This window comes from Mytilus galloprovincialis, chromosome 2 (assembly GCF_965363235.1).
Source record: "Mytilus galloprovincialis chromosome 2, xbMytGall1.hap1.1, whole genome shotgun sequence".
Lineage (NCBI taxonomy): Eukaryota > Metazoa > Mollusca > Bivalvia > Mytilida > Mytilidae > Mytilus > Mytilus galloprovincialis.
Genome location: NC_134839.1, coordinates 105,831,073 through 105,850,375, shown reverse-complemented (window position 1 = coordinate 105,850,375; position 19,303 = coordinate 105,831,073). Strand labels below are relative to the sequence as shown.

The window sequence follows — 19,303 nt, the reverse complement described above, 5'->3', positions numbered from 1 at the left end:
TGAATGTAAATACAAAATCCAGAATATATGACAGTGGATTAACAAAACTCAAATAAATAACACAATTTTAAAATTAAAAGTTAAATACTAGTATGCATCTTCTACACTTTTTTAGCACGACTAAATTAATAAGATATATAGCTATGTGAGACAAATACATTGACAATTGGCAGGTTTGGAATAAAATGATATTATAGGGCTAAATTTACCTTGTATCTGTTTCACTCATGAGATGAAAATAAAAATAAAATGTATAAATTCTTCATTAAATTGCAAATTTAAGTGTGTATATTTTTAAAAATGATTGCACTATTTACATATTTCCGTTACTTCAAAAAAGGGAGATTCAGTTCTATATTTTGCTGCTTATATCTTATGCTTATTAGCCATTGAAGGACCTTGCTAGCGAAAATGAATTAATGTGTATCCAAAAGACATTTTTTTTCTTTCAACTGAATTTTTATTATACTTAATTGCATAATGACAATAAATACTCGTCAAATTCCATCAAAATTTTAGTTAAAGGCTATCATTTGGTGTTTATATTTTAGTGATCTAAAAATAGGTGATATTATTATTGGAAACCGAAAGACACATAACGGACTTTGATACTATGAATTTAAGTAAAGATTAATAGTTATTTGTCTACAGCCTTTGTTTGAAATAAAATATAGAGGTAACATGACTCAAATATATGATTCAGTCATTTGTTTATTGTAAAAAAGTTAAATTTTCCAATGTTCATGCAGGTTTGGTGTCGGATTTTACACGTTCTGGCCCAGTATGCAACAGTTTGCAATTATGCCTGGATGTTCTGTGAAGGGTTTTATCTACATACCATATTAGTTATGACGTTCACCAGAGAAAAGATACTATTAATAATATGTTATTTAACTGGATGGGGTAAGCAATTCTAATATGATCTCTTTTAAACATAAAATTCGGCCCCTTTCATTGCATATTAACTTTTAAAAAAAATAAGAATCCAGAAATAGACATACCTACCATAATGACTACGTCTGCAGCATTTCCATTTTAAGTACGTTTTTTATATAAACAAACCATATGCAACAAAAATAAAATAACAAAAACACCGATCTCCAAGGAAAATTCGGAAAGCCTCTGAAAAAATGTCAAGATATATTTGTAAACAAATATTTAAATATGATACAGTGAAAACTCATTGCATTTTGTTTTGTTTATTCATAGGCATACCAGTGATTCCAAGTGCAATATATTCAGGTTTGAGATCAACTAACCCAGTGATTGATAAGAAGCAAGTAATTTATTTTTAGTTTCAGATTAAGATATAGAATTAAAACTATACATTTTGTTACAGCAGATTCCAACGAGTATGAAGCTATATGTAGATTCTTTGGTTAGCTTTCTTGCTAGCTTAACCATGAAATCATTATTAGGTAAGGTACACAAGTCTGTGGATGGAGTCAATAGTTAAATAGAGAACCAATCAGAACTAGTGACAGAATATAAACATTGTAAAACTAGTTTTACAAGTCAGTCTAAAAATAAGTTTTCAATCTAAATTTAAAATTTATTGATTCACAAGCATGTTGTAGGTGTGTTTGAATTGCCAATTTTATTTCAATCAATTACTCAGTTCATTTATAAATACAGTTATGTGTATATACTTTACAATGGTACAATCACGACGTAAATATCCTTCTGTTGCCTTTGAATTACGAATTTTTCAAACTGCAATAGTATAAAAACAGCAAAGATAATGGATAATAGAGATGGGCCATTTTGTACATATACAAAGGGGAAACTTAAAGCAAGCATAATTATTTATAGTTTCATTGCATTTTTAAAGTTAAACGGGATTTTGTGGCAAAAAAAAACAAGATTTTTGTAGAAAATCCACAGATATTTTTGTTATAAAATTTTAAGCATAGATTACTCTCTTGATTTTCTATGATGTGCTAGCGTTTAAAGTTTACAAAAAGTCCTATTATAACCTTTAAATTAAAAAAAATCGTGCTAAGTCACGAAAGTTGAGTGCACCCTAGAAGGTGTACTTGAATTGGTCCATATTTAGGGGACGACCATTTGATATTCTGGTGGGGGGGGGAGGAGGATTTTGAAAATAGATAACTCAGCCTTGATAATCACAAAAATAAATGGTTTGTTCTGTGGTAGTTTGAAAATAAATTACCTGACTTGCAATGTATAGAAAATAAATAACTCAGCAGGTCTAATCGAAAGTATATGAGATGGCACCAGATTCTTCATAAATTCATCTTTTTCCCCCAAAAAAATCGGGAAACACTTCCCAAATTTTTTAATAACAAAAGTATAAATATTATTTAAATATACTTGAAATGTCTGAAAATTGGTTTCATTTAACTTGAAGTATATTGTCTCAGGAAACCTTACCTCACCTTTATTTTAACAGGGCCGTAACTCCATGTAGGAAATTTCAAAACCAAACGCTTGTCTCCATATCAAATTGTGTTCACGGCCTTGCAAGAAGAAAGTTCTGTTTTCCCTCAGACTTATTGCCCTGATTTTTCGGGATCAATGTTTCTTATTTATTTGTCTTTTGTTCATTGATTGCCCTTCTGTAATTTTGTTATGAACTTGATCATGAGTTTAAAAAAAAAACCAGCAGCCACAGGCTTAACTATGTGAATTCCATTTTTGCTTAATCATACACATTGGTCTTTCGATGTTTTCCCTAGAAACTTCAGTCTTGCACTGAATTTATACATTTTGCTTTGAGACCAAAATATTGTCAAAAAATTATTAAAACAAAACTTCATTTTCAGATTATGAAAGGGTCTTCCGAACACCCAGAAAACCTGATTTTGCATCATTTGTTCTATAGCTTCTTGGGCCTTCAGTGGCTCCAAAACCCTTCAAAAACATTTTTGCCTCGCTCCGCTCGGCATCGTAGGTTTGCCAAAACATTTAAAAGTCCCTAGTTATAACTAAACTTAATACTATATGTATATGCAGTTGGGAATTTAAAAGATTCATTTCTGTAGAGGGGGATGGTTAATCTAATTAAATGTTACATAATGACTTGACTATACTATATCTATTATTTATAAACAAAACATTTAAAAAATTGTATGTTTTTCGAATATCAAAAATATAGTTGTGAAAATGAATAATCAGTCCCTTGCTTTAATGAAAATGAAAAATCTTGCTTCAATAGTGCAGAAAATGAATAGTCTGTCCTCTTAGTTCGCAAAAATAAATAACCGATCAAAAACAAATCCTCCTGCCCCCCCCCCCCCCTCCAGAATATCAAATGGTCGTCCCCTTATATGTATTTGTTTAAACCAATATCTAAATTTCTAAACTTGTTTTTTTAGGAAATCATTGCTAGCGCTGCTTGCAATAATCCTCCATCTATCAAGTACCAAATTGCCAACTATGAGAGTACAAGGGGAAATGATGTGGCTTTTTTATAAAATTTCTATTTGTTTAGCATTGAATCAACACTAAATATTATCATCCTTGAACAAAACATAAACCGTAACTCCGCTTCTAATTTGTTGTAATACAAAGAATTTTTTAATTCAATCAAAGACTACAAGAAATAAAATTTAATTTGCAAAGTTGTTTAGGTAAACCTGTTTGTATGAAACATACATTATTATTATAAACAGGCCATTGATAAGAGTGTTTTTATTGGATGACGAATTAGTGCTATGCTTCTCCCAATTTTAAGGTAATAATCATTTCATGGTTGAGCTAGCAAGGAAGCTAACCAAAGAATCTATCTGTAGCTTCATACTCGTTGGAATCTGCTGTAATGGTTTAGTTTTCATGAATCATTATTAGGGTTTTGAAACAACGACAATAATTAAAAGTTGGGTCTATTCTAAAGATAACAAATCTTAAGTTTGTTTTAAGCCGTACGTTCTTGTAAAAGTGTTTAATTATCCTACATGAAACTGGATAGTTCTAGTTTTAATGTTACTATTTACTTTAACAACATAAAGTCTTGATAGGTGAAAAGGGGGTTTGTGTGTCCGTTATATTGTTCAATCCTGCAACCTTTTATGCCTGTATAATGTATATACAGTATATACAGCTAACAATGGTATCTAAAAATGTCCTGTATCAAGTCAGAAATATGGCAGTTGTCATCAAATAGTTTGTTTCTATGTATTTTAGTGTTGTTTTTGCACTTCAGTGTCCCTGATATGAACACTAACGCATTTTTACCCTGTTCTTTCCTTACCAAACGCATCCTCAGTGAAATCAGAATCTAGTGCTCTTGATCTCACTCGATTTAACTTGCACAACCTTACCTATTTTATTAATTTATATTTATACTCGTCTTGAATATGCATACATATTTCCTACCAAACCAAAAATCAATAATTAATAAAACTGTAACGAACACTCCATGAGAATTTAAAATATAGAAAGTTTGTAACTATTCTTTTATATCTAATATTTATAAATGCATTTTTTAGTTGCTGGCACAAAGATACCTACCTGAAATATATTTTTTCTGGTCCAATTGCAGTCTCACTTATTGTAAGTTGCTTCAGATATTTCTTAAAGATAATGCGCATTACACTTCATAAATATCGTGCGTCTGAAGTGCTTTTCTCAAACAATAAACTGTGGAACACTAAATAACAAAAAATACTTTGCAATAGTATTATTTACTATTTACATAACAAACTTCCACAATGAAAGTACAGGACAAAATACTGGTTTGTAATAATCAAATTGAACTATTTAAAAAACAATTGTAGTATGTAAACACTGATTTTCTTTCTTTTAGTTTAAAATATCTTTACATATCTCACAACCATGTAAAAAAAAAAAATAAACCAGAATGTAATTGTGGTAAAAAAAATAAATAATTGTAATAATAAGTAGAATACAATTGCAGGTGAATTTTATTTTCCTAATAAATGTGCTGAGAATTTTGTGCTCAAAAGTCAGATCTATGAATCAGCAAGAGTCTAATCCAATAAGGTATGCTTTAATGGAAGACATGTTTTAATAAACAAATGTGTTTTGGTGTGTTTTGGTGTGAATTGATATTAGGACCGCATCATTTAAAGGGAAATATGTATAAAAACTCAGTTTTTGTAGTTTAATGGAAAGCTGTAACATATTATTAGTCATACGATATTGTTACTTGATTTATTTGTTTTTGAGTTTTGGCATTCATTCTTATACCACGTGGTGCTCAGTCATTTGCTAACAATAGTGCAGAGTCCTCAGATGGAAATATTTAAATCTATCTAGGCTGTTACAATTTACCTCCGACATGAATTCTCACAGATTGTAACTTTTGTTTCAGAGTCAAAGTCTACTTATCTATGTTGAAATTGAATTAAAAACCTACAGAACAATTTACCAAGATTTATGCATAAAAAATAACATATTACAGTTATAAAAAAATATATCAAATATCAATTTTGAATTCCGCAAAATTCCATGAATGGTCTCATAGCAACAACTTTAAATAGTAAATTAAAATGACATATGTTTGGATTGATTATTAGAAAGATTCAACACCTTTTGGCGAGAGTACCTCCAAAAATAGTTAATGTAAGCCATAAAATTATTGTAATAATCGCATCATTTTAAAAAAAAGATAATCATATTTGTTTAATTGAATCGCTATAACTCATGCAAGTCGTATAGTTAATCTCATTTATATTTCATTTATGATTTTCACATGCTCTTGAACGTTTTATTTGTTAATTGTATCCCCAAGTAACGCTCGGGATAGAATTCAAATATAACTTTCTAGACCATGTGACAAATTATCAACAAATAAATGGATTGCATGAATTATTTCTTAAATATAACATGAAGGAGATGTGGTATAATTAGTATTAAAGAACTATCCAACAGAAACCAGAGGGCGTCGATATAAACCGTGGTTCAGTATAAATAATTAAGAAAATCACTCGAATCAGAGTAGTGCTCATTTTGTTTTATCTTGATACCTTCTCTTATTGATTTTAGACAGTCATTGAGAGCTACATTGATTTTAATCCCCTTGTTAGGGGTCCAGTGTTTTGCAATACCACTGCGTCCCGATGAAAGTGATGAGTATGGACAATATATTTATGATATGATCTCAGCTTTTCTAGCATCATTCCAGGTATAAATTTTTCAGTTTAGCGATTCATCTTATAACACGCAGATATTGGCATATATATATAAAAAAAAAGATGTGGTATGATTGTAAATGAGACAAATGAGACAACTCTCCACAAGAGACCAAATGAAACAGACATTATTATATGTTTGAATAAATAATTACAACATATTTATTTTTGATCAAGGATATACACAATTGAATAAGTAAGAACTGCGAGCCTTTAAAATTACTTATCAACGTTCGTAAGTTGTTGTAGGTTTTAAAATAATTCAATTGTGCCTTGAAACAGTTTTTCTAATAGTTGTTAATGGAAACCTGTCTTCTTTTCCTCGAATGAGAACAACAGAATAAGACTTAAGAACTATGGTTTGTAGTTGACTCAATTTAAAAAAAAATGAAAACTAGTATACCGATACTGTGAAAGTACTTTTATTCGTGGCGTACCAATTTTCGTGGTTTTCGTGGTTGACTTTATCCACGAATTGAAGTGTCCAACGAAATATTAAAATAACTATCGTCCAAATCAAGACATTGAAAGATCCCCATCGGTTGGTTTGACTATGATCTAGAGAATATACAGAATAACACCAAATCTGAGAATACTTTAATAGCAGTCACAGAACTACAACCGCATGCATGCTGATACCCATTTAGTTTTTAATAATCCAAACTGTAAAACTTTTCATCTTTTAATTCTCATAAAAAAATATTTTTAATCGATGAAAAACTAAAATCCACGAATTTAAAAACCCACGAACATGTAGATATTGCTCAAACCACGAAAATTAATACACACGAATTAAAGTACTTTCACAGTATAGGAAATTATCAAAAAATACTCGTCTTATGATTAAGTACGTGAAACATGCGTTTCGTCTACGTTTGATATTTTAAAAATTCCAAAGATCTTTTAGATTATATACAATCTAACTCTCTTTCCTCTTGTAACAGTATTAAAACATTTGACTTTTCTACTCTTTACACAAGTATTCCACATTCCAAACTAAAAGACAAATTGAAAGAGTTTGTATTGCTTTGCTTCATAAAAAGGAATGGCCAACGTATATACAAGTATCTTGTCTTAGGGAGGGATAAATCCTACTTTGTAAAGGATCACTCTGATTCTAACAAAAAAGTCTCTGAAACTGATATTATCAAGATGCTTGATTTCTTGATTGACAACATATTTGTTACGTTCGGAGGAAGTGTTTTTCAACAGACTGTCGGCATTTCAATGGGAACAAATTGTGCCCTTCTACTTGCCGACTTGTATCTTTATTATTATGAGGCTAACTTCATGAAAGAACTTTTTAGGAAGAAAGATAAGAAGTTAGCGATATCCTTTAACTCTACTTTCCGCTATACAGATGATGTTCTTTCACTAAATAATTCAAAATTTGGTGGCTATGTGGAACGCATCTATTCCATCGAATTAGAGATAAAGGATACCACAGATACAGTTAAGTCAGCCTCATACCTTGACTCACATCTAGAAATTGACAATGAGGGTCGGTTGAAAACAAAACTTTATGACAAAAGAGATGATTTCAGCTTTCCAATTGTGAACTTTCCATTTCTAAGTAGTAACATTCCAGCAGCACCTGCATACGGGGTGTATATCTCCCAATTGATACGATATTCTCGTGCTTGTATTTCCTATCATGATTTTCTTGATAGAGGGTTGCTGCTCACAAGAAAGCTATTAAACCAAGAGTTCCAAATGGTGAAGTTGAAATCATCCCTTCGTAAATTTTACGGACGCCATCACGAGTTGGTTGACTGTTATGGAATAACTGTTTTATAAATGATATCGGATATGTTCCTTACGTCGTAACTACAATCATCTCTCCTTTCATGAATGTGACCTACCGAATTAGACTATTTACCGGATTTGTTATCACAAAAGAAACACGACGGGTGCCACATGTGGAGAAGGATCTGCTTTCCCTTCCGGAGCACCTGAGATCATCCCTAGTTTTTGGTGGGGTTCGTGTTGTTTATTCTTTAGTTTTCTATGTTGTGTCATGTGTACTATTGTTTGTCTGTTTGTCTTTTTCATTTGTAGCCATGGCGTTGTCAGTTTATTTTCGATTTATGAGTTTGACTGTTGTCCCTTTGGTATCTTTCGTCCCTCTTTTAGACTCATCAGAAGTACTCGATATAAAATAGTATAGGTTTTAATATTAAGAAAGATGCAAATAGTATAAGAAATAAAGGAGTAGTTCTTCCAAAATGTAGATAAAGGTTTGCATACCAGTGTTGTGTGTAGAAAATAGAAAAAGACTAACAAACACAAGTGCTCAAAACAAATCATAGAAATTTAGACGAACAGATCATTTACAGATATATCTTTTGATTAATTTTATTTGAACTGAATTCAAGAAAATAAAGTATGCAAGAGTTATATCATGTTCATATAAGAAACGATATAGATATAAGCTCAGTAGGTATTCCTGATTATGTAGATTGTAAATACTAGATGACTAAGTCACTGATATGTACATACTAGAAAATAATTCACCGATATTTTTGTCGTCCTGAAAAACATGTTTAAAAAGTAAAATAACAAAAGTACCAAATTTAGAGGAAAACTCAAAACGGAGAGTCTGAAATCAAAACGAATGGATAACAACTGTCATATTCCACACTGATACTGGCATTTTTTTGTAATAGAAAATGGTGGATTAAACCTGGTAACCTGGTTTTATAACTAGATAAACCGCTTACTTGTATGACATCGCAGATAATGCCATTATATTGTAAATTACATAAGAACATCATCCTGTAAACAATGGATTAAGTCGTTCAGCTATAATCAGGCTGCTTTCAGTTTTAAAGAGGATTATATTTTTGCATAACATTGACAAATGTTCATTAATTACGTTGTCTTGTTTAATGTATTAATGACACTAATGATAAGAATTTGAAATTCTAAATGCAATGTTGTATGTATTATAGCGTATCGTAAGTAAATCAGTATTCCTACATTGTACTTAACTTGTTAATCATAATAGCTAGAAAAAGCTAATAATAAAAACTAAACTTATGTTCTATTTCAGGGCTTTCTGGTGTCATTGTTGTTTTGCTTTTTAAATGGAGAGGTAAGCACCCGTATTATTTGTTATATATCTGAGTTATAAAACATTTTATAGATTTAAAGAATTCATTCAACACCAAAAAAAGTCTTCATTGCCTTGGTCATATGTTTTATTTTTCCTGCTTGTTTTATTGTCGATTGTCCATTTCGTTTTACAAGTTTCCTATGGTGTGATCTTTTAGAATTGTATACCTAATAGTGGTGTTGGCTCCAATTGAATGGTTCGTTAAACAAATAAATGTGATAGTGTGAGCGGAGTGTCGTCTCCAATGACCAAATAAGTTTGTATGATTGCTTGGTATCTTTTTAGCTCACCTGGCCCGAAGGGCCAAGTGAGCTTTTCCCATCACTTTGCGTCCGTCGTCCGTCGACGTTGTTAACTTTTACAAAAAACTTCTCCTCTGAAACTACTGGGCCAAATTAAACCAAACATGGCCACAATCATCATTGGGGTATCTAGTTTAAAAAATGTGTCCGGTGACCCGGCCAACGAACCAAGATAGCGACCATGGCTAAAAATAGAACATAGGGGTAAAATACAGTTTTTGGCTTATAACTCAAAAACCAAAGCATTTAGAGCAAATCTGACAAAGTAAAACTGTTTATCAGGTCAAGATCTATCTGTCCTGAAATTTTCAGATGAATTGGGCAACTGGTTGTTGGGTTGCTGCCCCTGAATTAGTAATTTTAAGGAAATTTTGCTGTTTTTGGTTATTATCTTGAATATTATTATAGATAGAGATAAACTGTAAACAGCAATAATGTTCGGCAAAGTAAGATTTACAAATAAGGCAACATGATCGAAATGGTCAGTTGACCCCTTTAGGAGTTATTGCCCTTTATAGTAAATTTTTAACAATTTTTCGTAAATCTTGATAATCTTTTAGAAAAATCTTCTCCTCTGAAACTACTGGGCCAAATTAAAACAAACTTGGCCATAATAATCATTGGGTATCTAGTTTTCAAAATGTGTCCGGTAACTCGGCCAACCAACAAAGATGGTCACCATGGCTAAAAATAGAACATAGGGGTAAAATGCAGTTTTTGGCTTATAACTCAGAAACCAAAGCATTTAGAGCAAATCTGATCTGGGGTAAAATTGTTTATCAGGTCAAGATCTATCAGCCCTGAAATTTTCAGATGAATCGGTCAACCTGTTGTTAGGTTGCTGCCCCTGAATTGGCAATTTTAAGGAAATTTTGCTGTTTTTGGTTATTACCTTGAATACTATAATAGATTGAGATAAACTGTAAACAGCAATAATGTTAAGCAAAGTAAGACCTAAAAATAAGTCAACACGACCAAAATGGTCAACAGACCCCCTAAGGAGCTATTGCCCTTCATAGTCAATTTTTAACAATTTTCATAAAATTTGTAGATTTTCACTAACATTTTCCACTGAAACTACTGAGCCAAATTCATTATAGATAGAGATAATTGTAAGCAGCAAGAATGTTAAGTAAAGTAAGATCTAAAAACACATCACCATTACCAAAACACTATTTTGTCATGAATCCATCTGTGTCCTTTATTGACCAAGGTGAGTGACACAGGCTCTTTAGAGCCTCTAGTTTTTTTTATCGCATTCGTCGTTCCGTCACTGATCAAAGTGGATAATTCAGAAAAAAAAATTGTTGTCGAACATCCAGTCGTTTATGTTGATCTGGTTATGAACTGATTGCAATTCAATATTTTAACTTTTTATAAGGTTTGGGTGTGGCTGATTTTCGTTTGTTGTAGACCGTATATTTATTCAAAATATAAAACTTATCATTAAAGAGTGACATCAAGAACCATATCATTTATTACTATATCTATTGTCATTCCCTTTAGCGTAGCAGTTGTATACAAAATAACAGCACAAGTATTGTAAATACGTTTTGCTGAATAATTGTCAGTATTGCTTTGCTTCATTAAAAAAAGAATGGCCAACGTTGATACAAGTATCTTGTCTTAGGGAGGGATAAATCCAAAAAATTCTCTGAAACTGATATTATCAAGATGCTTGATTTCTTGATTGACAACATATTTGTTACGTTCGGAGGACGTGTTTTTTCAACAGACTGTCGGCATTCCTATGGGAACAAATTGTGCCCCTCTACTTGCCGACTTGTTTCTTTATTATTATGAGGCTGATTTCATGCAGGAAGTTAGCGATATCCTTTAACTCTACTTTCAGCTATATAGATGATGTTCTTTCACTAAATAATTCAAAATTTGGTGACTATGTGGAACGAATCTATCCCATCGAATAAGAGATAAAGGATACTTCAGATACAGTTAAGTCAGCCTCATACCTTGACTCACATCTAGTGACATCAAGAACCATAGCATTTATTACTATACATATTGTCATTTCCTTTAGCATAGCAGTTGTATACAAAATAACAGTACAAGTATTGTGAATAAGGGGCGTTTGCTTTAGACAGTAAAGCAAGACCATCTGGTTATAGTAAACAAAAGCAACAGTAGTATACCGCTGTTCGAAATTCATAAATCGATAGAGAAAAAACAAATCCGGGTTACTAATTATGGAAAACGCATCAAATATAAGAGAGCTACGACACAACAGAAACACAACATTAAAATGTAACACACACAGAAATGAACTATAATATAAAAAAAGCCATTTCCCTGACTTGGTACAGGGCATAGTAAAACATACATCAATACTTTGTTCGTATTTTGCAGGTATTATTTTTGATGAAAAATCAATATGTTCTGGTTCGTCGACGTATAAGTCGTACAGAGACGACAGGGAAAAGTTTCATTTATTCGGCCGTTCAGCAAGCAGACGCAAATGCAAATAGAAAAAAGTCGATTCAGTTGGCAAACCAAAAAATATATTGCAAATCTGAATTTACTGGAACAACTCAACCGCAACAATCAGAGGTAAGTATGTTATGCTTTAAAAAAAGAGAAAAGTTATTGATTTCTTTATCTCTACATCAAATTATCATTAGAATAAAGTGCAAAAAATGCTATATCTGTTAGGAACTGATATTTAAATAATCAATTACATAATTATATGGAAACAACTACTTTAACTTAAATAGAAAATAAGTTGCTTTAATAGATTTAAAATTGACATAAGCAATGTATGCAAATATTTATCAAAATGATAATTCTAGGACAATTGTTTTTCTATAATAAATTGAACAAAAAGATATGTTGGGTATAAGTCAATAAGACAGTAAATAAAAGATATTAACCAATAATAAACGCAGGACATTCAAACAATAGACAGGTGTTACTATCGTATTTCGAGCTCATAATAGTCTCTAGATTAAACATGCAAATAATAATCAGGAACTATCAAAGATATGTAATCACCAAAAAATTCTCATTATAACAAAAGATTTAATATATTAGAAAACCCAGTCGTGAGTGTCCTTTCTTTTGTCTGGCATATACATATATGGCGAGGGTGAACTACATTTGTAAGATTTAAACTGTAATTCTACTAAACTCTCGTAAATCCCACCTAACGAAAACAGAAATGAAACTAAGGCTTTGACAACACATTTTGATTTAATTTAATTTTTGCGATTATTTGTTTTTGTTCTATATAGAATAAAAAATTACCTCGTTGTGCAAGTTTTCACTAAAGGTTTCGTTCATTACATTTTATCTTTGTATAGAGATATATTTTTGTTTCAGGATCAGCATTATTTTTTGGACCAGACAACAGATGTGTGAAATTATTTATAAAAAGAGCCTGTAAAGCAAAGATAAACAACAACACTATAACGGAATGATAATTCTACGCTTTACAAATATGTCCTCAACAAGACATTATATCAATAGAACAATATATATGACATATACATAAACATTTGTCTTATATTGAGTTCGTATCCTGCTGAAATTCCGTCCATATCTACTATAGAAGATAAAACTGTATCATTAATATAATGAATTCTAAACAATGTTAAATGCAAGGTCTGTAGGATTTTGCTTCATGATTTACCTTTTGTAATGTCTTGTTTTTCGTGCAAAAATAAGAAATGTGTAAAGGATTGTTTTCGACATAAATTATTTTATAAATTAGTTGGGAGGGGCAGTGAATAAAGTTTTGACACGACATTTGTTTGAAAGAACTGTACTTCTAATAGTAATTAGAAGTGTTCACCTCCAACCCGGAAAGAAAACGGTCAATATTCAAAAATAACTGTATATTTTATATCAGCAAGATGTCAAGTTGTTACCCAAAACACTGTGTGTTTAGAGAGGTTGATATTTTAAGAATTGATAAAACGAATATGTTGGAAGCATAGCAAGTTTCTATAGTTATGGTCAAATATCACGTTGCAATGTAAAAGTGTGTTCGAAGATCATGTTGAGCTAAAAAGTGTATTTGGAGATTAAAAATTACATCGCACTGAAATAATGACTTTGAAGATTGAAAATTACGTTGCACTGAAATTATGTCTTCGAAGATTGAAAATTACGTTGCACTGAAATAGTATGATAGAAGAATGAACACGTTGCACTAAAATAGTGTGTTCGAAGAAACATAATGATGATGAATACAAATACCATGCATGGAGATGAAATATATATTAGGAACATGATTTCTTTGAATTTGTTTTTATAAACATCTGTTTTCTCGTTAAACTGCTTTGTTTCCTTGTGCTTTACTTTATGATAATAGCTATAACATACCGTCCCATGAGATGAAATGACAAATAAAAATGTCCAATACTCCATAATTGGTATATTTGCGAAATGACAACAGACTTATATAAAGTGTTATGGTTTGACAAAAACATCGTTATATAATTGAATTATTAACATGTTAACAATATATATATACTACGGTGTTAAAAATAGTCTACGTACTCATGTTAAAACATAAATATATGCAAAATGAATGTTTTATATATTTGTTCAACTTTATGTTTTTTTTTAATTATTTTTGAACGAATTCCTTCACTGCAATGGCACAATGGAGTAGAACTTGGAGCAACTTAATTGGAGAATGAACAGGATAAGTTGAAACAAACATACTTTCTCTTTACATATCCGTTGTCAAAGTCCCTTTAGAAGCGAAATTGTCGACCTGTTTAGTTGAATTAACTGAATTAACAGTCGTGAAGTCTAGCACTTTCTTTTGTCGACAACATCTGCAGTACTGGAATAAACGTCTTATAACTTGTCTGTTAGACTTCCGAATAATCAAGTATACAAAAGGGTCAATAGAAAAATTGAATCCAGCTAACATATGTATTTTTCCCATGGTTGTTGGCGACATATGCACACCTAACAAAGTATACATAACCCAAACCTGAAAATATATGTATTATATGCATCTTTATTTAATGCAGTTGTAGAATGAAATTAGCTCAGACGATTGAATAATGTACATTCGTTCTTAAGTCATTTTCTGTTCGAGAGATGTGTGTGAGCTTTTGATTTTCAATTTTATAAAGGACTATCCGTTGAATTTCACTTTGAGTTGGGTAGTTTTGTTATCTTAAAATGTCATAATAAATTAGAAAGGTCTTTATAATAAAACGAAAAGCCTATATTACTTTTCTACATCCAACTGGCCTTTATTTATGGGTTCAAAATGACGGATATTCGTTAGTACTTCTTTTTATAAATTTTTTATCTGGTCCCTTTATTTTTTTCATTGGTCTGCCATAATGATTTTTCATTGGTCTGCCATGATGATTTTGCATTGGTTTGCCATGATGATATTCGATTGGTCTGCCATGATGATTTTTTAACTTTTTAAAACCATTTCCTTCCTATTTTCATAATGACTATGATGTCTGTGCTATATACAGAACATATTTTGATCGACTTCCTTCTAAGGAATAATGTCTTTGACTAACTAAACCGGATGGATTTTGCATAAATACATGAACAGGATATTTAAGTTCCAGATGTCGGGGTTTAATTAGATAGTGTCCTTCGGTGTCCTTTAGATGATTATCTTATATGACGCACAAATTTACCAATAAATAATCAAATTGTTAAGAAAAGTATTGACATGAAAGAGATGGAGATTATTTTATCGAACAAATAATATTTATTACATGTTAAATTTCTCTTTCTTGTGTCTAATTGTCATTATTATTTTGAAAAAAAAGACTGTAATCCATTCAAAAAATATTGTGTTGATTTTAATATTGTCATCAGTATGTTTAATTTATTTATACTAACATTTGAATATCTGCTGGGATAATTGAATTTAACGCCAGAAGTATAAATTATTTTATAGAATAAATGTGTTGAAAACAGAGATATTGTTATTGCATTGTCTATGAACTTAACAAACTTGTTTGCATAAAATGCATTACTGTGCATGTGTTTGATTATAGTTGAGCTTAAAATCATGAAATCACAAACAAATTATTTCTAGTTTGTTCAAGATCGTCACCTGACAATGTATTTGAAATTTTAACTTTGCTATATCGTACAAATCCACTTTTGTCATAAACAAGTTACAATATTATAATGAGATGTTTTATGTAATCAACTATGTAATCAACTATCGGTGTATATGTAAATAAGTCCAATTTTTTCCGAATTATGAATATGAATAAACCAAATAGATAAATATGATTTAACATAAGGTGCAGCAAAAGACTAGCTCTGATTATTTAGACGTCTTCCAAAATTTTGAATGTATAGACACACATCATCAATTATCTGCAACAACACCAAATACCATGCATGATCATAATCATTTGATAAATTTGAAACAATCACTTTTGATTTTTGAATCAATAGACAACATTAACAACAATTATAGGAAAAAAGTTACTAGTATAAATTGAATCTGTTGACGTTCACATTCGTCAACATGTTGAACATTTACCATTTCAAAGAGATATAGGAAGATGTGGTGTGATTGCCAATGAGACAATTCTCCATCCAAATAACAATTATAAAAGTAAACCATTATAGGTCAATGTACAGCCTTCAAGACACACATTTCGGAAATTGTTGTATTTCCCTATCGTCAGACTGTTGAAGATTTACCATCTCACATCAAAGACACATTTCGATAATTGTGTATTTCACTCTCGTCAGATTGTTGAAGATTTACCATCTCACATCAAAGACACATTTCGGAAATTGTTGTATTTTACTCCCGTCAGATTGTTGAAGATTTACCATCTCAAATCAAAGACACATTTCGGAAATTGTTGTATTTTACTCCCGTCAGACTGTTGAAGATTTACCATCTCACATCAAAGACACATTTCGGAAATTGTTGTATTTCACCCTCGTTATACTGTTGAAGATTTACCATCTTACATCAAAGACACACATTTCGGAAATGGTTGTATTTCACTCTCGTCAGACTGTTGAAGATTTGCAATATCTCATCAAAGACACAACCTTAGAAAACTGCAGGCCTTCAATCATCTTTCCTGTCGATACCACACTTCTATCTATGGGTGTCACCACCCTCTACGGGAATAGTCCATATGCAAATTGAATTGGTACATGTTAAGACATTTGGGATTCTCCACCCGATATATTACCACATAATGAATGCCTGCTCAGAAGCCTTACATTGGTACAGATGAACAACAATTTTACCTTTGATAGAGATCCTTACTTACAAATCAATGGAATTTCATGAGATATCAACCCGCCCCCTTTACCTTTAGTCAATGCAGAATAAAGAAACACACGCCAATACGCACAGTAAAACTTATTTTAAAAGAAGTCCAAGCGCGATTTCAGAATAGGAAACAAACGAAACTAAGCAAAATGACAATGATACATACATTCAGCAAGGACGACTAGCAGTTAATTAAACTTATCGAAAGAGTATGTCAAGCACAATCCTTCCTGTAAGAGGTTAAGTATCATACAATCATAACTAATATGAGAAAAAAATAACCTGTATGATGCGAACAACTGGTTATAGAATAAATGTGTTTGTTTCTGATGCAAAGATCATATAAATGAATCAATATAAATACCATAAACTCTTAATGACCTGACAGCAGTATCGTTACTATATCACTTCTGAATAAGTCTGTTTAAAGGTTTTAAATTAACTTTTGAGGTAAATGCTAACATTGTTATGCTTTGTAAAGAATATTTCCTTAAAAGATTGGACGTGAAAGACATAAACGTATAAGATGTCTGCATGCTAATTTATATTTACGGATGATGTTCTTGTACCGATGATAAAATTGAGTAAATGTTTTGACGAGTTTGAGATAGCGAAAACCCTGGTGTAAAACATTCTTAGAGAAGAACGATGAAACGTAAATCGCAGGCAGAAACGAACTTTATAAATGAAACACATAAAATATGAACGGTTAAGTATTTCATGCAATTGAACATCAGTTATGATTACAAAACATATGCATTGTATCTTAATGTAAATGGTTTAAAACACGGTTATTTTTTGGAGTATTATCTACAAAAAAGTTAAAATCGTTATTTTTAGGTATTTTTTTTATAAAATAACGTTTGATTGTCCCTATGGTATTAAGATCATCTTTTTTTACAAAAAAAAGTAGGTACTAGTTCTCATTCTTATTTTGCTTGGTCGGTTTCCTTAATTTTCGACCCTCTTGAATTTTTGTATTGTTATCTAACGTGGTAAACTAAGAAACAATAAAAGTTGTTAAAACATAATGTACTTACGTTGTATGGGGCCCAACAGGTAATAAACACACAAGCCAGGATGATAACGATGAAAGCAAATCGTAATTCTAAAGCTTTTGTGGACATATTACATCCGCTTTTCTTCTTTGCTTCTGCATTTCTATGTCTAAGTTTCATCACGGTTACCACAACAATGACATTACAAATGGTGATAAGGCTTATCAGAATTATGCCAGTTGATGAAAATAATATCAAGAATGTTCTTTGCTTAGATTCTTTTGGGAATTGAAATGCCGAACATTTGTATTTGACAGAGTCTCCTTTTTTAACAGCATTCCACATGCTCCCTAGTCCAAGATGTGGCAAAATGCAAATACATGCAATACATATACATCCCAAAAAGCAAACAATAGACCAAACCTTTTTCGTAATTTTCGAACGGTAAAAAAACGGGACGCTAAATGCCATAGCCCTGTCTAGTGCCATACAAACACTGACAAGTCCAGAAAAAATTGGACAAAATATCTGCATGAAAACTCTAACAGCGCATATCTCATAAGTGTCTATAATACCATATCGATAAAGGTTATGCCATAGGCAGGAAGTGAACACAGCAATTAAGTCAACTAAGCACAAAATGAACAACAGAAAGTTTGTTGGTACTGTTGAGTACTTTTTCTCTATAAGAATGAAAATCATGGATACAATGTTTGTTGTGATTCCTGGTATGTAAATCAAAAACAGCGAAACATAAAAAGAACTAGACATTCCATTCGATAAAACTTTAGTCGAATTCATGGAAGTAATGTTAGTAGTGTTAATTGAAACATTTAGAAAGAGGTCCATTTTGTAAAACTTATCCGATTAGGACAGCGATATCAATTCATATGGTCCTATGTATTGTATTCAAAGGTGTATATCCAATATACCACTGACGAATGAAACATCAGTAATCCAAAATGAATATTCATTTTATTATTACCATATTAAAAACCACAAATCAGATCGTGCATGTATGAAGATTGACAAGCATTCGGTGGATAATTAATTATTTGATGAGGATTCGTTTCCAAAAATAAAATATTGGATAATCACATTATTGATTGCTTTACATAGATCTTAGTTCCGGTGACATTAAAAAGGAAGATTATATAGTTCACACTAATGCGTTACAAAAACAAATCTTACGAAGCAGAGTATAAGATTTGAATTTTAATTGGAAACAAGGAAAACCCATTTCAAATATATGTAGTATGCGTTTAGCAAAATATTTGAAAAAACATAATCAGTAAAATACCGAACTCCAAGGTAAATTAAAAAAGGTTAGTCTATAACAACTTACAAAATCAAACATTAACATTTGGTTTTCGAAATATACCACTTGATAGTTTTTGGTATATTACTCAATAGTTTTCGAAATATATTACTCAATAGTTTTCGAAATATATTACCTGATAGTTTTCAAATAGTGATTACGTTTCATCAGCATTACTACGTAGTTGGTGGATATA

General features: G+C 31.2%; 2 protein-coding genes across 6 annotated transcripts in view; one reads left to right on the top strand and one right to left on the bottom strand.

The window, feature by feature from the left end:
• LOC143065258 (calcitonin gene-related peptide type 1 receptor-like) overlaps positions 1–17,682 on the top strand; it is a 61,491-nt gene extending 43,809 nt beyond the window's left edge. For all 5 annotated transcript variants that reach the window (XM_076238710.1, XM_076238711.1, XM_076238713.1 and 2 more), the window contains 8 exons: positions 750–903; positions 1,210–1,276; positions 4,452–4,515; positions 4,880–4,965; positions 5,971–6,109; positions 9,169–9,210; positions 11,898–12,098; positions 12,867–17,682. In XM_076238710.1, coding sequence (XP_076094825.1) covers positions 750–903; positions 1,210–1,276; positions 4,452–4,515; positions 4,880–4,965; positions 5,971–6,109; positions 9,169–9,210; positions 11,898–12,098; positions 12,867–12,905 — 792 coding nt within the window. In that variant the 3' untranslated portion in view covers positions 12,906–17,682. The remainder of the gene's footprint in view (positions 1–749; positions 904–1,209; positions 1,277–4,451; positions 4,516–4,879; positions 4,966–5,970; positions 6,110–9,168; positions 9,211–11,897; positions 12,099–12,866) is intronic.
• LOC143062593 (prostaglandin F2-alpha receptor-like) lies at positions 14,224–18,593 on the bottom strand. The gene is made up of 2 exons (XM_076234257.1): positions 17,784–18,593; positions 14,224–14,493 (listed from the first exon to the last, which is right to left on the bottom strand). Exons 1-2 carry the CDS (start codon positions 18,588–18,590, stop codon positions 14,224–14,226), a joined length of 1,077 nt encoding a protein of 358 aa, XP_076090372.1. The 5' UTR covers positions 18,591–18,593.
• Positions 18,594–19,303: the final 710 nt, after the last annotated feature.